Here is a 21,037-nt window from a genome sequence, read left to right as displayed (position 1 = left end):
TAGCCCCACAGCAGGGGATGACAACAAGGGCTCTGTCTGCGACAAGGCCAGGGGTGCGGGAGGCTGCCGTCCCCCTCATCCACAGCCAGCATGTCCTTCGGCAACTGTCTGGGAAGGCTTCTCTGTGCTGAGTGTGACTGAGCTTCTGCAGGGAGCTTAGCTCAGTAACTCACGCTTTCCCCCGCCACGTTACACGGTGAGCAAATCAGGCACCTCTTACGTAAATCGTACGAGCAGCCTGGCTTAGAAAAAATACTTATCTCACCTATAAACGTTCCCGTTGTTGGCAGTGCTTGTGTCCTGCAGAGAAGGCGTTAACCCTGCGGAAGGATGTCCGTCAATGTGGCTTCTTCTGTAAATCTTTGGTTGTAAGACTTCTCTTCAGCCAGTTATTGAGATGGTTATTGAGGTTGCTTACTCTATATTTTAGTTGTCATTACAGTTTGGTCCAGCGAGGAGATGAGTGTAATATTCACCTCCTCTGCTGCCATCTTGGATCCCTCCTCTCTAAAGAGATGAAGGCGATCAGAACACCTGGAGAACTGGATGATGCTGCAGTTTAGTTAAAACTAAGGGGGGAAATTTCAAGCCCCGTGGGCTGGCTTTGAGTAAAGGGTTAAATTCTAGTAAATAAAGCATACCAACGGCTGTGAATGTGTGTAGGTGACTGCATACATGCACGGTAGAGTGAATCACCCCCCAAGAATTTAGAAAAAGGTTGCGCTGGATTATAAAATGAGCTCGGGATAGTACGCAGAGATATATAAAGGGCTCAGAAGTGATCACCTGGGTTTCAGAGTTGCGAGATGTTCCTTGTCACCTGATTGGGTGTTATTAAAATATCTAAAGACAGAACTGGCCACCCAAAGAGTCCAGGGAAAGAGAGTCACAGAGGAAAACGTTGGCAGCACCCACGTCAGTACTGTCCAAAGGAGAGAGGAGCCCTGGCCAAAACGTAAGCTCAAGGCTCGCGGTTGCATTGGAAGGACATGGCTATAACGGGGAAGGATGCAGGAGCTGTCACCAGCCCTGTGTGGCTTTATTGGCAAGATGACCCCCCTGAGGAATTGGCTGCCTCAGGCCTTCAGAAATTTGACTCATCTCATGCTCCGTGTCCCGATTTGTGTTCACTAGCAACCTTCTCGTGTTGAGTGAGCTTCTGGTGGAGGTCGGCCACAAGGAGAGCATGCACTGGTGGTGTCAGGGCAAGTCCCCTGGCCTGTGTGACATTGGCATCGGTGGTTCTAAAGCACATGTGTCAAACACAAGGCCCGCGGGCCAAATCCGTCCCGCCAGGCCTTGCAATGTGGCCCGCACCGCACTGTCATCACTGCACTCCGCTGCGTTTCCATCACAATGACAGTTTATGACTGTTCAGTAAACCATTCGGCCCGCGATTTAGGCTGGATTTTAGATTTTGGCCCCTTCTCTGAGTTCGACACCCCTATTCTAAAATAATGAGCTGGCCTTCTGCTGTCCCGCATCAGTCTGTGAGCTTTGGTGGCGATGTGAGTCTGCCCCAAGGAGCCGCTCTGCTTCCAGTGGAATCAGGTAGCTAAGCCAGGAAAGGTGAGATGAGAGGCCTCAGGTGGTCCCTCGGGAATGGGACATGGTGAGATCAAGGAACTATATACGTATGGTTGTTTGTCCCGCTGTTACAATTTCCGTTTAGTCAAAATACTTCATTTTTAATATTAAGTGATTTAAGTAGAGTGTAAACTTTTTCTGTTTATCAAAGTGGCAGGGCATGAATTTAAAAAGACCAAGAAACGCTGCCCTGGAATTGGCAGGTGTCTCAGAGGGATCCCCTCTTGGGAGGTAGCAAGCCCCGTGCAGGTAGAAGGGAGAGGAAGGAGTGGCCTCCTCCCCGCTTCTCCCCAAGGACGAGAAGTAAGTGGGGAAAGATAAGTAGGTAGTGAGGGGGACAGTTCTTCCCTAGGATGAGAGCCTGGTAGGATAAGGGAGGTGGGTGCTGGGAGAATTCTCTTCCAGGACAAGAGGCAGGTAGAGAAAGGAAAAGGAGGCAGCGGGATGATGGGAGAATTCTCCCCGTTTCTTCCCAAGGACAGCGGAGGTGGGGAAAGGAAAGGGAGGTGGGTGCTGGGGAGCCTTCTCCTGCCTTGTCACGATGCTGGCGTCATCAGGGAGAAGAGGGCTGTTCCCAGAACGTGAGGTCACCTCTCCTGTGCACATGCAAGGGGCGTGACAGAACTCTGCTGTGTCTTCCTCTTTTTTCAAGTTCACTGATTTCATCATAAGGTAACACATGATATAATCTAATCCTACTTTCCTCCCTGTGACCACACCTCCAAACTATGGATTTTTAGGAGCACACATGCCATTCATAGTAGCATGTATTTGTACACACCAGTAAATTTAACATTTTAAGTAAAAACTGAGGACTTTGGCATAGGTTATTGTGGGCTGAAGTTCACATTTCTGTTACGAATTAGAACTCTTTAGAGAGGAGGGATCCAAGATGGCAACAGAGGAGGTGAATGTTGCTCACCTTCTCGCTGGGCCAAACTGTAGTTACAACCAAAATATAGAGCAAGCAACCTCAATAACCATCTGAAGACTAGCTGAAGAGAAGTCTTACAACCAAAGATTTACAGAAGAAGCCACACTGAGACTGATTAAAAAAAAAAAAAAGGTGGAGGCACGAAAAGGGCTGGTCCCACTTCCACAGGCATCCCGAGATTTGGAAGGGATTCCCCCTGAGAAGCGTGGGGACTCAACCCCAAACTGTTACGAGGAAGAGGCGCCCTCATAGCATCCAGCTGAGCAAACCAGCAGGGAGTCTGTCTACCAGGGAATGTGCTAGAGACACAGGTGTCCTCCTACAGTGCCAATGCATGAGATCTCATTTGCTGCCACTCACTCTGGGCTCTGGCAAAGGGGAGGTAGAGCAGAGTCAAAAGAGGAGAGTCTGGGGGGTGTGGCTCTGGGGAAAGAGCTGAAGGGACAGCCACCAGGATCCCTGTGCTGAGTCACTCTCCCGCACAGCAGAAGCCATCTTTCCTGGGTGGAGCACTCCCCTCCACACGGCATCAGCTGCCCGCACCAGGATAGAGAAGTCCGGGAAGACTCACGTGCTGTCAGTAACTGAGGTGTGACTTTAGGGTAGAGGCCATTTCTCCCACTCTCCCGTGAACCTGACTGGAGATCTACTGGTCCCAGTCTCTGGGCTCCACCCTACTAAGGTCAAGGCAAAGTGAGGGACAGACTGAGTTGCATGGCTCTGGGGCAAGGGCCATTTCCCTTACCCCCATCCCTAAGCTTGATCAGCACCTCCTCCTCAGGCAAGACCCACTAGCCCCATCCTCCCCGCAGCCTTGCCCTACTGAGATTGAGTTGTGTGGTGTAGACCGAGGGACATTTTTCTCTCACACTCCCAACTGGTGCAGAACCCTCCATTTACAAGGCCACATCTTGGTCCCTTGGGGACTAATAAACTCTGTTGCCTCACCCTGATGGCTCCGAGACCCCCCTCTCACCACAAAGGCTTGCAGGCACCTGGCAGATGGAGCTAGACTTGGTGTACCCTGCGACTTTGCTGAGTAGCCTCAGACCCAGCAAGGACACAGAGTTTGAAACTTTATCAACCTAGTGAACACCACTCACTTCTACCTGGCGACTCACTGAGAACGTACCTCATGCAATTTGAATACTGCCAGAGAACAGCCAGCCTCCAAAGAGGACATACAAATGGCCAATGGACATGAAAAGATACTTATCACTAATCAGCAGTTAAAACCTCACACCTGTCAGAATGGCTATGTCGCCAATAAAACAACAAATAACAAGTATTGGTGAGGATGTGGGAAAAAGGGAACGCTTCTCCACTGTTGATGGGAAAGGTAATGAATGCAGCCATTGTGAAAAGCAGCATGGGGCTAACTCGAAAATTCAAAACGGAACTGCCTTATGACCCAGTGACTCCACTTCTGTAAATGTACCCACAGAAACCCGAAACACTAATTCAAAAGAACGCTAGTATGTGCCCTCCTGTATTCATTACAGCATTGTTTACAATAGCCAAGATTTGGAAGCAGCCCAAGTACCCATCCTTAGATGAGTGGGTTAATAAAGCTGTGGAACATTTATTTACACAACGGAATATTACTTGGCCATAAAAAAGAAGGTAATCTTACCTTTTGCTGAAAAGTCTTACAACCAAAGATTTACAGAAGAAACCACACCAAGACTGGTAAAAAGGATGGAGGCACAAAAAGGGCAGACCCCCTCCCACAGGCAGCCCCTGAGATTCGGAAGGGATTCCCTCTGAGAAGCGGGGGTCACAACAGCATAGATGGACCTAGAGAGTATGATGCTAAGAGAAATAAGCCAGTCAGAAAAAGACAAGCACCATATGGTTTCACTAATGAACAAAATAAATTACCAATGAAATAGATAGGATATAATGATAAAAAGGGACTGGGTGAAAAAGGTGAAGAGATTAAGGGGGGGAAACAACTCGGACAATAGTGTGGTGATTACTAGAGGGAAAGGGGATGGGGGACGTTAGAAGAGAGTTAAGGGGGAATAAATAGTCATGGATGGAGACCTGACTTGGTGAACGCACAATACAGTATACAAACGCTGCATTGTAGAACTGCACACCTGAAACCTATATAATTTTATTAACCAATAAATTCAATAAAAATTGAATTTAGAGATAAGGCACATATTCATTATGTAATTTCCTGTGCCTGTCATTAGTATGTAAATTTTATGGTTAAGACAAGAGAAGCATTCTGGAATAGACAACTTCTCTCAACTCACTTGCCAAAACCTGAACCAACTGTTTCATAGAAAATGGGAAATGGAATAATCTACTAGCTGATATGTAATGAATAATTCATGGTTTTTCTGGTTATTCTTACCACTTACTCATTCAGTTTCACAGCTGTGTAGGAGTGCCAGCCACAGGCAAGCGACAGAAATGGACGTCCCGCAGACAAGACGGCCGTGGCTGTGTTCAGGAAGTCCTGTAGGAAAGTGGTTTTCTCCCCACCAGCCCTGTCATCTTTTTAGAATTATTCCACGTGGCTCTGCTTTGCTGAAAGGCAGTCTCCATAGAAGAGACCTCATGTCCATGTCATGACTTCTGCTGACGCTACAGAGCCTCTGCTCCCAAGCACTACCCCCTTGCAGACATGTGTTTCGGGGGAATCTTCATGGTGCTGCGTCTGCCCATGGCCAGCCCCTCGAAGCTCACCTGTGAGAGCCAGCTGGGTGCCCTGCTGTTACCATCTGCCAGAGCTGCTCAGCGCCTTCCTGCCCACTGCAGCCAGTAACCTTTCCGTGGTTCTGAATGGCATTTTCTGAATGTTCTTGGTTCACATTTTGTCGTGTCCATGAGCATGTGACCCGATTCCCAACAGGAATCCTCCAGGGATAAACCCCTAAAGACTCTTAGATCCTGTGGGTGAAAACAGATGAAAACGCCTTGTGCGCCCGCCCTCGCCATCCTTTTCCTCCCTGGCACTGTCCTGACAAGTCTTTCTTGTGAACTGCTGCATCTCATCAGCTTCACGCTGGCCTGGCGAGGCTGACACACATTCCTACATCAGACAAGTAGCAGACACAATGTGTGCCTTCCAAGAAGGTAGTCCAGGAACAACATCTGTCCTCTGCCTTATATTAAATGTCTTGTTCCAAGTGCATTTGGTCTTATTCTGGAAATGTTAACTGTATATCCTCAATCAGAGCCATATGACGGCATCCCTGGACTCGTTGCCAGCAGGATGTAGTCACGCAGGGCTGGAGCAAGGACCGCCGCTGGTCAGCATGTTTTTTGGCTACTTTCAAGCGCCTGTGGCTGGATCCGTTAGAACCTCCTAAAACACTCGTTAAACCTCAAGATTTCTAAGCTTCTCTTCATCCTCATGGAATCTAAGTCTCTGAGAGTCGTACCCCAGGTGTCTGAGGTGGCAACTCTGGAGCCACAGCTGTGGAGGACATGGAGTCCCTGAGCCAGCGATGCTCAATGCATAGTAACGCTAGGACCCTTTCAAATGGGACAGCCTGTGCTAGAGAGTACTTCCATCCTTCTAGTAAATTCTTGGAACGCAACAGATTTTGAATTTCACTGGAAGCGCTATAGAGAAATCCACTGGAATATGCCTGAAAACTGCATCTTAGGAAAGTGTCACAAGCAATTGCGAAAGAAATGCCTTTCCTAACACATTTAGAACAGAGAAAGTGTCAAAAGAAGCAACACATCAGGTTTTTACAAATCTAAGGGAGTAGACTGGTTAATAAACATAATGAGTATGTGCAATGGAGTCCAAACAATAGCTTCATAAACCCATTAACACATATTTCTCCAGTGGCCAGAGTATTGCCAAGTTGGCCTATTAATGGGAGCATAAGTGAAGAAGTAGGGACGACCCAGCCAGTGTGGGTCAGTGGTTGAACATCAATCTGTGAACGAGGAGGTCATGGTTTGATTCCCAGTCAGGGCATATGCTCAGCTTGCAAGCTTGATCCCCAGTGTAGGGTGTCCAGGAGGCAGCTGATTTTTTAAAATATATATTTATTGATTTTTTTTTTTTTTTTTTTTTTCAGAGAGGAAGGGAGAGGGAGAGAGAGAGAGAAACATCGATCAGCCGCCTCCTGCACACCAAGGAATGGGGATATGCCTGCAACCAACGTACATGCCCTTGACAGGAATCGAACCTGGGATCCTTCAGTCCCCAGGCCAACTCTCTATCCAGTGAGCCAAACTGGCTAGGGCCAGGAGGCAGCTGATTAATGATTCTCATCATTGGTATTTCTATCTCCCTCTCCCTCCCTCCCTCTCTGAAATCAATAAATATTTATTTTTTAAAAAGTACAGAGTTGTATTTACAAAAAGCATTTGAAAATATGCTTTGTATTTAAAATAGTTTCATGCTCCTTTTCCAGATAACTAAAGCATATTCCCTGAAGTGCTGACTTTTAAAAAAATTACATTTTTCTTGGACCCGCGATGACTGAATTACTTTGAGGTCGTTCCCCCCAAATAATCGTCTCTTGTCACTGTTGGTGTTTCCTCTGTCTCCTCCTTGCTGTCAGCTCTCACTTGGCGGGCAGCTGCTTTGACAGGGGAGAGGCTCTGTAAAAATTCCACAATCAGAGGAGGAGGGGCCCTCCGTGGACACCCAGTGGAAGTGACCCAAATGGGTTCTAAACCCCGCAGCCAGCCTGCAGGTGAAGCCCAGCCCTCAGGGTGCTATGACCCTGTCACAGCACCAAGAAAAATTCGGAAAAGAAGCTGCAGTTTCTCCTTTTTCTTCACTCACCTGAGAGGCCTTTCTCTGTGTCGAAAATTTATTTTTAAAAGAAAACTGTCAGCTTTTAAAAAAAAAGAGGGTGCTTATACTGAATTTAGAAAGAACACCACCACTGTTGACATGTGATCATGAAAGGAGGGAAAGGGGGAGAGAGAAACATTGATGTGAGAGACACATGGATTGGTTGCCTCCTGGACCGGGACCAGGGAATGAACCCAAGACCCTTTGGTGCGCAGGCCACCGCTCTACCGCTGGCCACGCGGACCAGGAAATTCGAACCCTCCGAGGTGGGTTTGTCTTTGGACCATGGAAGGTGGGATAATGCTATTATGTTTTTGCCCTGAATACAATTATAATTGTGGGTCCTTAGGAATTCTCATTTACGGGCTTAAATCATCACCTTACACAATGTATTCTATCTCATCTTAAGGATGCACAGGCTCTGTGACGTTTGGTTTTTCCACATCAGTAAAGTCGAGATAATGCCTGCTTCTTAAGTTTGGTGAGGCTTGGAATTTTGAAAAATACCTTGTATAATAAATAACGATCTCCTAACAAATTATTCCTCAGACCACCAAGGGCAGCGCAATTGAAAGTGTAAATAGGCAGCATGTCTATTAACAACAAGGATCATTGGTTTTCGGCCCCTCAGGGTTGTCAGGGGTGCAAAATGGAAATGGATGCTGCGTGGTTGACAAGAGCTGGTCAAGTTGGTCAAGTCCTGTCAGCAATCGGTGGGGTGGTTTCTCCCTCGTACACGGGAGAGATGACATTGTCCGCTCCTGCCCACGTGCAGAGCAGAGGACCCACTGCACTGTGTAACCTTGGCTTCGCCTGGTGACGTGAAAAGTGGCTGGTGGTGGAGTGGTGGCCAGAGGATGTGCATGGCCCGGTTCTGGGAGAGGGGCTGAGAGGCGAAGTCCCTAGCAGGAGGAAACTTCCTGGGAGCGCTGTCCCTGCCTGGACCACTGGCATCCTTAAACGCTCGTGACTGGTACCATCTTGTGCCGCCCTTTATGTGTCTCTACTCCTCACTTCTTCCCTTCCCTCCCCAGATCTCCATATAAAATAACAATGCACTGGAGTCCCTTTTTTGAATGAAAGGATTTCCATTGATAAAAATAACATGGGATTGTTATAAACTGTCCTGAGACCTGAGGGCCAAAGACAACGGCCCTGTCTTGACTTGGATGCCTGCAGTGCAAGCCCATGCTGGGAAGGACTGTGTGCAAGTTCTTTTGTAAAGTGCAATCTAAACGACAGATGTGGCTCCGAACGAGGAGCTTGAAATGATCCTTTGAAGGAGGATCCTTAAAAATAGGTTCCCCTAGTCCGTGTGGCCAGTGGTAGAGCATTGGCCTGCGCACCGAAAGATCTCAGGTTCGTTCCCTGGCCCCGGTCCAGGAGGCAACCAATCCATGTCTCTCACATCAATGTTTCTCTCTCCCCACTTTCCTCCCACTCTCTAAAAAAGTCAATGGAAAAGATATCAAGCGAGGATTAACACAATAGATATATAATCTGTAGGTGCACCTCAGTGTAATTTATTAAATATTGAGCGCATTTCACTAATACGAGTGTATGCAACCCAATTTAAGTGTTCAGATCCCTACGGCGTGGTCAGCAGGGCTGACTGTGAATTCCGCCTCTGTGTTCTGCAAGTAGGCACAGCCAGTGCAATTATTAGGGAAGTCACAACGGTTTCACTTTTATGGCCATCAGAATAGTATTAAGTACCACAAATGTTAATGTAAAAAACACATTTTCAGCAATAGGTAACCTTTTGGGGAATGAAATGTGCTTGTGCTTAGTCAAAGCCTCAAAAGTATATTTAAAAGAAAAAGGTTAAGCTGCCTTACTGCATGTTTGCTGAGTCCTCAAAGTAATAGAACCTATGAATGACTTATCATGAAACCAGTCTTCCCACCGGCTAATTGATACAAGTTCCTAGGGCATCTCATCAGCATTGAGCGAAACCACATTTTTCGGGACCTGCTGTGGATGCATATGATGAGGGTGAAACCTTCATGCCTTATTTTTATCACCTTCCTTTCTGTTGTCGCTTTTCCCCCGCCAGGCCCGGATTATATCAAACAGAGATTCCAGGAAGGCGTGGACGTGAAAGAAAACCCAGAAGAGAAGGTACCGGAAAAGCCGCCTTCGCCCAAGGAATCTCCTCACTTCTATCGCAAAGGCACGACGCCCCCGAGCACGCCCGAGACGCACCCCAGACAGAGCCACTCGCCCCCGCCTTCCCCCCAGCCCGCGAGGAAGCAGAACCCCAGCTCAGGGGCCAGACTCAACCGTGACAAACGGAGCGTGGCGGAGGAGCAGGTGACGGCCGTCGTCAACAAGCCCCTGATGTCCAAGGCCCCCTCCAAGGAGGTGGGAGCCGCCGGGCCCCAGTCCAAGTACTCTGGCCGCCACCACGTCTCCAACCCCAGCAACGGGGAGCTGCACTCCCAGTACCACGGCTACTACGTGAAGCTGCCGCCCAAGCACCCCCTGGGAGACGGGCGGGAAGACGAAGGATCCGGCCACTCCTCCTCGGCGCTGGTGCACAAGCCGACACCCAACAAGTGGAGTCCCCCCAAGTCTGTGACAAAACCAGTTGCCAAAGAAAGCAAAGCTGAGCCAAAAGCTAAGAAGTCTGAACTTGCCATACCAAAGAACCCAGCAAGCAACGATTCGTGCCCTGCTTCGGAAACAGAAGCCAATTCAGTAAGTTGTCCGAGCCATGTGTTCCCCTCCTTTCCCCCGCTCTGGTTCTTTCAGGGAGCATGGGGTGGGGGTAGGGGGGTGACTTGCACCTTGAGGACAGCTAGGCTCTCCAAAATCCTGGCACACACAGGGCTGTTCAGGGTAGAGCGGAGCCCGTGTGTAGCTGGAGATGGGAAAAAGCTTTCTAGACAGAAACTCCTCCATGTTCAGCCAGCCACCCGCCCACCTTAGACATTCTTCAGGTAGGTTACAACACGCATCACGCCTGATAGGTGTCTTAGTTGGGACTGCTCTCCCAGAAATACCATAGATGGGGTGGGGAGTGCCAAGGTCCAGTCCCCAGAGATTTGGTGTCTGGTGAGAACCCACATCCTGGTTCATAGGCCATCTCACTGTGTCCTCACCCAGCTGGGGGGGGGGGGGGGGGGGGGGGGAGCAAGCTCTCTCTGCCTCTCTCTTATAAGAGCACTATCCCAGCAGGAGGGCTCTGCGCTCATAACCTAACTGCCTCCCAAAGACCTCCATCTCCAAGTACCACCACATTACACTGGTGGTTAGGGTTTCAACATCTGAATTCTGGAGAGACACAAGCATGCAATCCAGGACAAAAGCTGACTCCCCGCTGGCTACAAAGCTCAGAGCTCTAGCTAAGAAGAGGGCTTCACCCCCATTTGCTAAGTTCTTAGCCCACCTTTTGACTCCCCAAAACAGTACCTTTAGACAAAAAAAAAAAAAAAAAATCTTTTCTAGCAATTTGAGTTATTCTCATAAATATTTTGTTTGGATTTTACTTACTTAAAGCCAGGTTTCAACTGTTTAAGATGATGACTATAGTCTTCTAACACCGTGGTCAGCAAACTTCGGCTCGAGAGCCACATGCGGCTCTTTGGCCCCTTGAGTGTGGCTCTTCCACAAAATACGATGGCCTGGACGAGTCTATTTTGAACAAGTGGCATTAGAAGAAGTTTAAGTTTTAAAAATTTGACTCTCAAAAAGAAATTTCAATCGTTGTACTATTGATATTTGGCTCTGTTGATTAATGAGTTTGCCGACCACTGTTCTAACCCCTCAGAGTGTTAGTGCTCCTGACATTTCATATTTCTAGTAGATGCTAGTTTTATCATCAGCCTTGAGAAGCTAAGTTTTTGTTGTTTAACCAGTTAGCTTTCAGTTATTGATAAATGTATCCTTAATCAAATGAGTTTGATTTGTTAATGATAAATGGAATTTGGATTTTATCAAATTCTATAGAATTTATAAAATCTGAAGCAGAGTATTTTCTGATAGACAGTTGACCAACCTATTCATATGCCTTTGGAACAGAGTTGTTGCATGTTTAGCTCATGGTAGAAGCCACAGCCAACCCAATGTTTAGTAATTTCAGAGACATATTTGCATAAAGGTGTGGGTTAGTATTTTAGCAAACAAGAATATTAATACAATCACCAGTTTCTTTTGTCTGTTTAATGTATTCACAGGTTTAAACAATTGAAATTCATTTTTTTAATCAACTTATGTTTGAAACTTCTTAGGTTTGTTGACTTTGCTAATATCTGTAAACACTGGTTCCCACCCTATTTTTCAAATTCTCATCTTTTTAATTATCTAAGTATATATTAATCAGATTAACTGAATTATCTTTCTGAGAGTCAGTCCCCATGAGTATAGATGGTTTCAAAACAGAATAACTTTCAGACTCTTGACTATTCAATAAGCATTCTTTTTTTTAGTTTTTAACATTGATATATCAGTATCCTGATATTATATCTATAATATATACGATATCACTACTGAAGTTGATAAATGTAATAATTCACTTCTCATTTGGCTTTCAGAATTTTTATCCACAGATTAATAAAGCTTCTTCACATTTTTATTAGTATTAGTTTGAATTTCCCACTTGTAAATCAGACAAACACTGTCAAGCCCTGTAATCTGTAGCTTTGGGTTCCCAGGAGTGGGGTTCAGTTGACTTCCAGAACTGCCCCGGGGGAAGCATATGCCCCGGTGTCTTACAACTGGGTGAGTGACCTAGCTCCTCTCTGCAATAGTTCCCTCTATAAACCTCATAGTCTCCTTGTTTAGAAAGAGCATCTGTCTGACGTCTGTGCAGAATCGTGTGATTCTTGGAGTTAGCCAAGCATCTCCCAGCTCAGTAGGTTGGCTTCCACACCCCAAGGAGGCAGAGCAGCTCTCACCTCTGTCTGCCATGGGCACCGGAAGTCAGGATTGACGTGACGCCTTCGTGGGAAAATTTTAACAATTAACCTTCTATTTCTAATAATAACCAAAAGCTGCCTTTCTCACCCTGATCACTGGTTTCTTCACAGAGATGTAGGAAGTGACAGAATTACTCTCAAATTAGTCAATGAACAACTTTTAAAACCAGGGAGGCCCTAGCCAGTTTTGCTCAGTGGATAGAGTGTCGGCCTGCAGAACAAAGGGTCCCGGGTTTGATTCTGATGAAGGGCACATACCTCATTTGTGGGCTCCTCCCCAGCCTGAGCCATGTGCAAGAGGCAACCAATCGATGGTGTTTCTCTCGTATTGATGTTTCTCTCTGTCTTTCCCTCTCTCTCCTACTCTCTCTAAAAGATCAGTAGAAAAATATCCTCAGATGAGTATTAATAAGTAATAAAACTGGGGAGTACTAAAATTTAATACAATTTTGAGATTAGAAGACACTGTGTAAGTAAGAGATGGATAAAATAACAACTTGGAAATTCATAGGAACATTCACTCTGAAGCAGACATTTGAGGGAAAACAACACTGAATCAGCCAGTGCTCTCTGTGGGCAGTTGGCAGATCTGGTGTGAGTCAGAATCGCCCTGTGTAGGGTGGCTCACCAAACCAGATCTCGAATTCCAACCAGCCTATGGAGACAGGATAGGCTAGTGGCTGAGGGTGTGCACTGAGCGACCAAACGCCCTAGGTCCAAGTCCCTGCCGTGTGGCCTGAGGCAAGTTTCCTAACGGTTCGGCGACTCGGTCTCTTCATCCTCTGTCGTAGAGTGGTTGTGAAGATTAAATGAGCTAATACTTATAAAGTTCCCAGCCTGGTACCTGGCACAATGTGAGTGCTCAAAAACTGTGACTACATTTGCTTCAGCACGGAACTAGCTGAAGCATGAATAGTTGATAAATTCAGTAAGTCCCCCCCCCCCCCCCCGCCCGCCCTTCATGTCATCAGCACGCAGATAGGTTCTTGGAAATGGCCACTTTAAATGAGATGACGGGTAACGAAACCAGTTCACCACAGGCTAACTGGGAAAAGCAAGAGCTAAGTTCCAGCCTATTTCTGGTCACAAAACCATCACCAAACTTCTAAATAAACACCCAAAACACTTATAATATTCAACACTGAGATAAATGCGAGCTACATATATATGTAAAAGATAAACAAAAACAAGTACTATCATTCTTTTCCAGCCTACTCCTTCCAGCTCAGGGTTGTGGGTGGCGGGAGCCTGTCCCAGCAGCTCGGGGCACAAGGCAGGACCCACCCTGAACAGGCTGACCTCCCGGCCCAGGGACACTGGAGACACAGCAGTGCATTCATGAGCACGCCATCGGGATGGAGGAGGAAACCCACGCAGACAGTGGCTCTGGCCGGGAATTGTTTTTTTGTTTAGTGTTGTGTGTTTTTTCTCCTCCGTCTTACAATGAAACCATGTTGAACAAAACAACCTGTTCGAGAACCTGCTGTCCTCCAGTGTTCTCTGATCACCCTGGTGATTAAACCCCTAGAAATCTATAAAATCTTCTGGGACACAGGCTAATCACTCAGAGCCAATGAATTAATTGATTCTGAGAGGGGGTGGGGCCATGGCAGGGATTGCTCTGTAACCCCCCCCTGACGAAGTTTGTGGCCCCTGTGGACAGGGGTTGTATGTAGACTCACGTGGAACCACAGAATTTTGAGGATTTTGTAACCTGGCAACTTGGGTAGGGGTCAGGAGAAGCATCTGTAGAGCCGTGTCAGCTAGAATGATGAGGGGTCTTCTAATTAAGAATCTCGACCCCTTCTGGCTACTGCCTGCCCTTTTTCCCAGCTGTTCCTCTGATCGGCTCCCAAGTTCATTTTGAGATTTGCCCGTTATTTCTTTTGAACTATTGGAAAACGTTTTTGAAAAACTTGTCAGGCCATGTTTGAACCACACTCATAAAGAAGTCAATCCATATAATTAAAATTTGCTGTTAATACTAAGCTAAGCTTTGGTTTTTCTGTTTTTGGGAAAGTTTTCCATTTAACATTAATAAACTGTGCTCTCTAGCAGGAAATTAATTCCTCACCATTTTAAATGAATGGATAGTCTCTTAAAGAAAAGGGGGAGGGATTGATTTCTTGCGTTAGCCAGCCTCCCCACATTCTGACTTCTGGCTCTTTAAAACGGCCCAAAGTTTTCTTCCAATCAAGACTTGCACTTTGCCCTGAAACAGCTTTCTTCAAGACACCTGTCCCAGTCCATCTTGAAAAGCAAGACTGATTTTTTTTTTCCATTTTGCTATTTTAAGCTACAACTGGCCAGCAGTCACATTTATGGGCCTTCACCTTAAAGCTCTGCACCCCGATGAGCACAGAGCTCGCGTCCTGACACCCGCCTCTCAGACACAGTGTCCCAGAACTGGCTTTTCCCCTGGCTGCAGGTTGAACCTTTTGTTGCTGGTTCTACTGAACCATCTTTAAAGAGGGCACTATAAACAGTAGGATAAGTGGGTGTGTCTGTTAGAACAGATCACAGGATGAATATATGTTTAATAGAGAAATGCCCTCATCATCTTTCACATCCCTGTTTTTGGGGATTGGGAATTAAATCCACTGACCTCAGAGAGTGGAAACAATCCCAAAATTGGTAGCACATTCATGAGCAAAATCTAATCAAAGTTCCTGGCATTCATAGCATTTCCTTAATCTCCATACTGTTGTGATTGATGTTAAAACTGCATCTGGATTATCTCCTGGGTCTTAAGAGCTTCCCACCTGATATGGACTAGGCTCACCTTGATTGAGAAGTTGACTGGGTTAGTCCTCTCTTAATAGATTACAACACAAGTATTCCACCAGAAACACGGATCCTTCCCAACATCTGGTGTTTTTCCGATATTAGAAGCATAGGGTATAGAAGAGAATGCCATTTTAAGGCAGTTGATGGGAAGTCATTCTTTTTAAACGGAGGCCTGTGGCTTTCATAGGAGTGCAGAGAAAAGGACATGAGCACTGGAGTGGGCAGACCAAAGTTTAATTCTAGTTCTAACTTGTCCAAACAGGCCGAGTTCACCTTGGGAAACACACTCTCTCAGCTCCGTGAAATGGAACTAATAATCCCTTGTGAAGAATTTTTAAAAATAATTGACACAGCGTCTTGGCCCAGGCCTGGCATAGGAAGACCTGCAGTCAGTGTTTTCTTTCTTCTGTCATTTCCTTGGGGGTTAGGAACTAACACTACCTATGGCAAGGGCATCCACTTTTACTTCTTCCTTTCCACCCTGATTCTACTAGTCACCCTGTTATTTTTTTTTTTTTAATATATCTTATTGATTTTTTTACAGAGAGGAAGGGACAGGGATAGAAATTTGAAATATCAATGAGAGAGAAACATCCATCAGCTGCCTCTTACACACTCCCTACTGGGGATGTGCCCACAACCGACGTGCATGCCCTTGACCAGAATTGAACCTGGGACCCCCGAGTCCAAAGACTGACGCTCTGTCCACTGAACAAAACCGGTTAGGGCCCCCTGTTCTTCTTTTAATGCCATGAATTAGCCTGCTCACCACATCCATGTCACCAGAAAAGTGCCAGAAGATGGGAGTTCTCATTAAACACTGGGTGCCTGAAGAATCGGGCACCTGTGTGGGGGCACAGCGGTGAACAAGGCAGGCCCTGCTGCTTCAGGGATGTATTTACCGTATTTTTCGGACCATAAGACGCACTTTTTCCCCCCCAGAAGTGGGGGGGGGAAAGTCCCTGCGTCTTATGGTCCAAATATAGCCTACACATATACTGTAAAAAAAAAAAAGTTTTTTTACTTGCCCGGCTCTGTGTGGTCTCTGTGTGCTTGCCCGGCTCTAAAATGGTTCTAAATGCTGCTGTTTACTTTACAGGGTTGATTACATGTGTTTATGACTGTGATGTTGGGTTTTAATGCACATAAAATATTTTGGGACACTATTTATTTCAGAATCTTTTTTTCTTCATTTCCCTTCTCTAAAAACTGGTGCGTCTTATGGTCCGGAGCGTCTTATGGTCCGAAAAATACGGTAACAAAGATGACAAGCGTGAAGTATTAGAATAGAGAAAAATGGTGCATGCACCCTGACCTCCTCCAGGAAGAGGACCTGCTTGAAGGATATGTGACCTAAGCCCTAGACTCTGCGAAACAAGCACTGGACCAGTGGCAGTTCCTAACTTTCTCACCCCACGCCCCTCAGAATTCCAACAAGACATTTTCATTGTGGTCTCGCTGAGTACTCAAACATAGTACAACCGTTCTCTCATCTTTAAGAACAAAGCTTCCTCCCCACCTAAGTCAGGAGACAAGTTTTAGAACACTTCTGATGCTATTTAAGAATGCAGTACCAGCATTCTGGTTGGTGTGGCTCAGTGGTTGAGCATTGGCCTATGAACCAGAAGGTCACGGTTCAATTCGCAGGCAGGGCACATGCCTGGATTTTGGGCTCCATCCCCAGTCGGGGGCATGCAGGAGGCAGCCAATCAATGATTCTCATCAGTGATGTTTCTGTCTCTCCCTCTCCTTTCCTCTCTGAAATCAATAAAAATAGATTTAAAAGAGAATAAGACACTATTTTAATAGTAAATATCAAGATCATGTTTTTGTAATCAACAAGACCAAGCTTGGGCAGATCTGAAAAGGTGGATCATATAAAGCTGGCTTGTCTTTGTTTTGGGGTTTTTTTGTTTTCTTATTGAGAGAGAGAGAAAGAGAGAGAGGCATCAATGTGAGAGCATAATCAACATCAAGACTGGCTCCCTCTCATATGTCCCCTACTGGGGATCGAGCCTGCAACCCAGGCATGTGCCCTGGCCAGGAACTGAACCAGTAACCATTCAGTACACAGGATGACACCCCACCAATGGAGCCACACCAGCCAGAACTGGTTTGTTTTTAAACAAGCCAACCCAGTTTGGGTTCCTTGGGCTGTGAGATATTACGACAGTATTTATCAATCTTCTTCAGGATAACTTGACCTCGGAAAGGTTAACAACAAAATTAGACCTGTAAAAAATTTCTGAAAGTGTTCAGCTTCCCACTTGTAGTTTTTCATTTTAAGGAAGGGCTGGTGTCCAGAAAAAGACACCCAGAGAAGGCAAAAGAGAACCTTGTTTTGAGTTTTCCCAATGTTTTTCCCAGGAGGCCTCGCTGTCCCACAGGTCTCCCTCCATATTCCACTGCCTTTCTGAGGAAATCCCTCTTCCTCCTCCGGATCGCACCTTCACAAGTGCCTGTCCCACCCCCAGCAGTCCCTAACCTTGGTTAGGGGCCTGTGTCTCACCCAGGCTGCTGCCCGGCATTGCCAGGCGTTGCCCGGCGAATGTAGCAGGTTATTTAAGTTCTAGTTTAGATTCCATCAAGGCAGGCTTCATTTTTAAGTGAAAGTTCAGAGATGGCTCCGTCTAAATACGGCATTGCTATTTTTAGTTCACACCTTTTGGAACTGCTGTCATTATTCATGCCTCCTTTACCGCAACTTGTGTGGGGTTCTTTTTATATTTTTAGTAATTGCTTTCGCAAGCTGATTTACGCACTGATATGAAAGTGGCAAAGTTATGCTTGTTTTTGTTGTTTTGTTTCCAGGGCCCTAATTCAGTCATGATTGTCCTGGTCATGCTGCTGAACATCGGGTTGGCCATTCTTTTCGTTCACTTTCTAACTTGATCGGAGTGAGGAAAGGTAAGACTAGCCTTGATTTCTAGTACAAAACCACAGAACATAGCATTCTTGTCCCACATTCAGGTTCGCATTCTTTTTAACAACGACCTATTGTCCTTCGCCTTAACTTTGGCCGTGCCTGAATGTGATTCCACATAGCTCCTCGGTGATAGAACTGTTTGACCCTTCGGTGGAGCCATGACAACTAGTAGCCTTCGCCCACGGTTGTGCCCAGTGGTGTCATCAGCCCTTTAAATGGCACAGCCCGGGCAGACTCAGACCCAGGGAAGGCGGCTTGGGGTTAGGATGGGCGAGAGAGAGAGAGAGAGAGAGAGAGAGAGAGAGAGAGAGAGAGAGAGAGAGAGAGAGAGAGAGAGAGAGAGAGAGACAGGAACCTTGGAAAATGGGGCCGGAGGCCCTGTCCGGTTCCAGGGGGGCAGTGCCCTGTGGCTTTGGGGTCCTCTGGGAGCTGAAGCAGGCAGCGGGGTTGGGAGCACAAACCCTAATAATCCTTCTTTTTTAAAATCTGCTGAAGCAGCCCCATCCGGCGAAGTTCCTGGCACTGGCTGCTCCATCTGTCCTAGCAGAGTGTGACTAAACTGGAGACGTATGGAGCTGCGTGTTTGGTTGTTGATGGAAGTCAACAGCTGCCTTACTATTTTACCATCTGACGTTTGCGGTAGGAGTGGGGCAAACACGCGGCCCGCCCCGAGGAATGCGGCCGGAGGATCGTGTTGCTGCCGCCGCCTCTCCAGCGCCCGCCCCGGCCTCGGCCCGCGGACCAGGCAGCAGATCACTCAGCAGTCTTACGCCATGGCCTGCTGCTTTCACGCCCCCACACGTTCTGGGAGAGAACGTTGCGTTTGCTTGTGCACGACTATTTTTTGCTGTTTATTTAAAGAGGATGCACGGTCACCGACCACGTGCAGGCCTGGCTGGATGAAGCGCACACGTTGCATCTCAAGGAAAAGGAAAACAACGAAAATCTAGAGGAAACGTGTTGATGTTGACAAGAATACAGCATTTTTTTTTTTTTTTTTTGTAATGCCACTTAGTCTTCCTAAACCTTCGGTGAAAGGCTGTTTATCTTTAAAACGTTAGCCATTGGAAAGCATCCTACCTTCCTAAGGAATAATTTAATTTTAAATATTTTTAACGTTAACTGCGATGAGTTATTTATGCACTCGGGAAGGTGCTAAATTCTAAAAACTGAAAAGACAACAGAATTCTAAGAAGCCAGAATGTTGCATGGGTTGCATTAATCGGTGTTTAGAGGATTCGGTTTCATTGCTGACGTACTTTACAACCAAATAGAATCTTGTCGGTGGCTATGTTAATTCCCATGAAAGTTAAGCAAGATGCTATTAATAACTGCTCTTCTCTTTCCCGTTATTTTTCTTTTTCCCCAACTGAAAATTTTTGTTGAAGACATGCAGGTAGAGCAGAAAGCTTTGTAAAATCATCGCTTCTCAATTTTATGCCTTCTGTGTTTTTCCGAAGTCCTTTTTTAATTTTATTTCACATCTTAAAGGCTTAGATGTTTTTTGTTTCAATAGTTGTCTCTCGCCGTCCTTTGTTATTCTGGAATAATCTGATTTTTTTTTTTTTTTTTTTTTTTTGCTGTTTTATAATGTATCCTTTATTACTCAGAAGCATGCCTACTTCGAGAAACTACAGGGTCTTTCTCAAAGTAATTATTTAAAAAAGCAATCAGGGGAGGAAAGGTTTCTGTTAGATCTCTATGAAACATGACATTGTGGAGAGGGAGCTATTCCTGAATATTTTTCACCATCTGCATGGTTTAATCCGATTCTCTTGGCCTTATTTGCTACCCTTTCAATGCGGAAGAGACCATTCACTTGTTAGCACAGGGGTGGACTGGGTGCTTGGTCACCAGCAGGGCAGTCACCCAGTGGCGTTTCTTGCAGAAGTGCAAGGTATTGAGAATCCTGGGTGTGAGCAACATGGAAAAGAGCAGGAAGCAGAAAGAGAGCAAATGAAAATTACAACTTGTATATTTAATTATTTTTTACATTTTGCTTTGACTTTGAAATTTAGGAAGAATGTTTCTACCCAAGAAATGTTTAAGTTCCTGGGTCATTCTCAATCCTCTCACTTCTCCTTCCTAACCCCATAGCTCTTTACGCTGGGAAAGCTGATTTTTTTAAAAAGATAAAATATTTAATCTTATTAAGTGTTTATTTAAAAATGTGTAAGGCTTTGAAACGATGGGTTAACAAGATAATGGAAAGGATATGTTTATACAGTAAGCATGTTGGTTCCATTTATAAATATATGTATGATTTATAAGCTTTTTTAAAACAAAGCCCAAATTGTCGGTATTTTTCTAAAATGTGCACAGCTGTATTTTACATGAAAGGCTCTTTCTAATGGGTTGTTATACTGTACTCTACATTTTGGACAGCACATGAAGTCTGCCAGTGTACTTAATAAAACATGACTTTGTTTATTTAAAGTTTCTTGCTGTGAAAAAAAGAACTCCCTACCTGTGAGTTCCTTTATTTATAATCCTTGAAACCAAAATGTATAATGTACAGTTTTCACAACTGTATTTGCTCTAATAAAAAAAAAAAAGAAAGTTGGTTATTTAAAAAGTGGTAGGTGTGTCTCCTTTGTACATACATTACTGCAGAGTTAGGTGGAATGTTGGTGGTGGTGTTGAAAGAAAGCTGCTGAGAAATTAACCATAGAAATGATGGGGGCAGGGATTGGGGCTCGAAGTGGCAGAGGGTAGCTGTACTACACGGTTATTTCTTTCTACATTTCTCTCATCCTGGACCTTCCAGGTAATTTTGCAAAATAAGATTCACTGCTCTGGTTCTTGCCTTCATTAACTGGATTAGTGCCCTACCCAGGGGTTCCAAGTTTTTTTTCCTTTTGGTTTTTTAATATATTTTTATGGAAGTCAGAAGGGAAGGGAGAAGGAGATAGATAAAAAACATCAACAATGAGAGAGAATCATCAATCGGACGCCTCCTGCATGCCTCCTACTGGGGATTGAACATGTGTCCTGACTGGGAATCAAACCGTGACCTCCTGGTTCATAGGCCGATGCTCAACCCCTGAACCACGCCAGCTGGGCAAGAGTTTAAAGTTTTTAAGGAAAACTCAAATTTGAAGCCA

The 21,037-nt window shown here is 45.7% G+C and overlaps 1 protein-coding gene across 5 annotated transcripts in view; it reads left to right on the top strand.

Annotated features, from left to right (window-relative positions):
* JPH1 (junctophilin 1) overlaps positions 1 to 20,508 on the top strand; it is an 88,541-nt gene extending 68,033 nt beyond the window's left edge. Inside the window, exons 4-6 of one of the 5 annotated variants that reach the window (XM_036437157.2) lie at positions 9,358 to 10,001; positions 17,819 to 17,914; positions 18,429 to 20,508. In XM_036437157.2, coding sequence (XP_036293050.1) covers positions 9,358 to 10,001; positions 17,819 to 17,899 — 725 coding nt within the window. In that variant the 3' untranslated portion in view covers positions 17,900 to 17,914; positions 18,429 to 20,508. Of the gene's footprint in view, positions 1 to 9,357; positions 10,002 to 17,818; positions 17,915 to 18,428 lie in introns of those variants that run through there. The other 4 variants (XM_036437156.2, XM_036437159.2, XM_036437158.2 and 1 more) reach the window with 4 other exon arrangements.
* The last annotated feature ends 529 nt before the right edge of the window (positions 20,509 to 21,037 follow it).

The sequence above is a fragment of the Pipistrellus kuhlii genome, unplaced genomic scaffold, assembly GCF_014108245.1.
Source record: "Pipistrellus kuhlii isolate mPipKuh1 unplaced genomic scaffold, mPipKuh1.p scaffold_m20_p_14, whole genome shotgun sequence".
Lineage (NCBI taxonomy): Eukaryota > Metazoa > Chordata > Mammalia > Chiroptera > Vespertilionidae > Pipistrellus > Pipistrellus kuhlii.
This window is presented reverse-complemented; position numbering and strand designations above follow the sequence as displayed.